Raw genomic sequence first — 2,585 nt, 5'->3', positions numbered from 1 at the left:
CATTCTCATATAAATCTCTATATTAGGTAATTGTACAAAGGCTACATAGTGCCTCTGGAGGCTCCATTGTTTATGCATTATGGATAATTACTGGGTATAAAAGATAATTCAAGACTACTGGCAGTCTTGGTATAGGTCCTTAACTAACAGTATTTAGAAGTCCTTTCTGAACTCAGAAAATATCCATCGTGGGAGTTGCATCTTTTTGCATAGACCATTTCTTTCCTCTTCTCTCACGCAGGATGGTGCTGACTGTGCTAATCCTTATGAAGGTACAAACAGCAAGAGAGTCCAATAAGGAAAAATATTCAGCTTCATAGTGTATCAGTGTATTTATTTTCTTTCTTTTATTTTTTTTGTATTAGCTCTTACAAAATTCACAACAGCTCCCTTCATTGAAAAGAGCTACATAGGAACCTTGTAAAAATGCCTGACACACAAAAGATATAGAGAGCTTTTAGAAATACTCCCACTGATGGGGAAGAGGACAGGCATCGGGAGGGGGAAGGCAGTGAAAGTTCTGCATGCAGCTGTGGAGGAGGGGAGGATTAACAGTTCAGGGTCGGGTTCCTTTGGTTCCTTTACCCTGCCTGGTGCCTGCCTCTCCGTTTTCCTTGCATTGCCCTACTCAGTTCTCCTCTGATTTCCTCCACCCTTGTTGGGGAGGATGAAGCAGGAAAGCCTTATAAATATGATTGCCTGGCAAAAGATTTTGAGAATATAGAAACTATAAGCAAGATTGAAATGAAAGCAAGCTTTGAGATCTCTTAGTTACTGAACAACTGGAAAACAGTGGTGTGGCCAGACTGAAGGTAATCTCCTTTTGATGAAATAATACTCTCTGCTTGCTGACAGGTCCAAGGGTCCGAGCAGACCTTGCCAGCTTGGCAGAAGGCATCCAAAGAGTAGTTTTTAGGGTTTAAAATGTAGCACAGTATGGTAATGTAGTGATTCTTATAGGCTGTATGTAAATGCTATAGGATTTTTATATTGTACTAGATTGGTTAGTAAGAATCAGAATATTCAACACAGAAGAGGATTTATTGTATTGTAACGGGAACTTCACTTAACTTACTTACTTACTTTTCCATGGTGTTAGCTCTTACTTACTTACTTACTTACTTTCCATAATCCTACTCTTGCCTCTTAGCTCTTACGCCTTTTACTCTCTTATGCTTTCACGCTCTTACGCTCTTATCCTCTCTACCCCCCTCTTCTCTCGGGCCTGCTCTGAGCTGTGGCTGGCAGCTCCCAGCAGGGCCCTGCACCCACGCCCACTGCAATAAACTGTAAGTTCCACGACCTGGCTTCAGAGATCTCTCGTCTCCGTCCGTCCCGACCGTGCTGACCCCCCTGTCACTCCTACACACCCTGCCCCTTTTTAATGGAGCACTACTGAAAACAAAGCTGTAACCAATGATTCCTTGAATTTTCTCTTCTGTTTCAGCATGTATATCTCTAAGAGGGCATTAAGAAAACACTTTGATCCCCGGGAGTTTCCAATGGAGACATACCTAATGTGCGAGCTGTGGTGGCATGGAGGTATGAGGTCTTGGCGGCACTGGGTCAGAAATGACGATTACAACAATTGCCATGCAGAACAGTACTTCCTGGAGGAAATCTTTGAGCCAAGAAGCTACAATATCTGTGACATGTATTGGTACCTGTCCTATAGCCCCTGCTGGGAGTGCTGTGATGTAATTCGGGATTTCCTGGAGGAGCAGCCCAATGTGAACATCTACATACACGTGGCACGGCTCTACCGCATAAACGATCAAGAAAACTGCGAGGCCCTCAGGAAACTTAACAGCTTGCAGGAAGTGACCATTAAAGCCATGGAAGCTGAAGGCAAGGTTTCCCATGCTTTGTGGGACTGGGGAGGGGTGAGCTGGTGAGCGTTGTGCATGGGTGAATCGGGTATGGGCTTGCTTCTATGGTGCCCCGTGTCAACTCAGCTTCTTTGGGGGCGCAACCATCACCATGCAGTGAATGAGAGTCACATCCCAAAAAAAGGGGTTTAAGTAGTGCAGCAGAAGAGGGTCAGGACCCTTAGCAACCAGATCTGTATGAAAATTCTCTTTTGTTTATAGAGATACCATCCTTATGTCACTCTTGAGGGAATGGGGGATATGGTCCTTCTCCCTTGTCCTAAATGCAGTTGCTGGGATAAGGCTGGCTGAAGAGCTCCTTTGTGGTTAAGGGAGGAAAAAAAAAATGCCCAGAGTGAATGGTATTGGTTCCAAATATGGAGTGGACAGCATCCATCAGCTGACCTATCCATGGCCAAGCTGTGTCTGTGATATAGACACAAGGAAGAGCTTAAGAAGTCTTGCTCCCTGAACTTCTCTGATATCTGAATAAACTCAGGGTAATTATCTGCTTCTATTTCTCCAGACTATAATTACTGTCGGAAGACCTTTATACAGCGAGGTGTTGACTGTGATTTCTCGCCCAAGAAGTTTCAATCAGAGATACAGAGGAATCGTGTAAAGCTGGACGATATCCTTCAGGTTAGTACACTCTGAGAGATAGAGGGGATCACATGAAATGATCTGTACTCTGGGGCAACTGAGGTGTAAAGAGCA

General features: G+C 44.2%; 1 protein-coding gene across 1 annotated transcript in view; it reads left to right on the top strand.

Moving 5' to 3' along the window:
- The first annotated feature begins 1,448 nt into the window (after window positions 1–1,448).
- LOC115948607 (C->U-editing enzyme APOBEC-1-like) overlaps window positions 1,449–2,585 on the top strand; it is a 4,157-nt gene continuing 3,020 nt past the window's right edge. Inside the window, exons 1-2 of the mRNA XM_031062293.1 lie at window positions 1,449–1,848; window positions 2,395–2,510. Coding sequence (XP_030918153.1) covers window positions 1,449–1,848; window positions 2,395–2,510 — 516 coding nt within the window. The remainder of the gene's footprint in view (window positions 1,849–2,394; window positions 2,511–2,585) is intronic.

Source organism: Geospiza fortis, unplaced genomic scaffold (genome assembly GCF_000277835.1).
Source record: "Geospiza fortis unplaced genomic scaffold, GeoFor_1.0 scaffold286, whole genome shotgun sequence".
In the NCBI taxonomy this organism is placed as follows: domain Eukaryota; kingdom Metazoa; phylum Chordata; class Aves; order Passeriformes; family Thraupidae; genus Geospiza; species Geospiza fortis.
The sequence above is the reverse complement of the archived record's forward strand: the minus strand, read 5'-3'. Positions and strand labels throughout refer to the sequence as shown.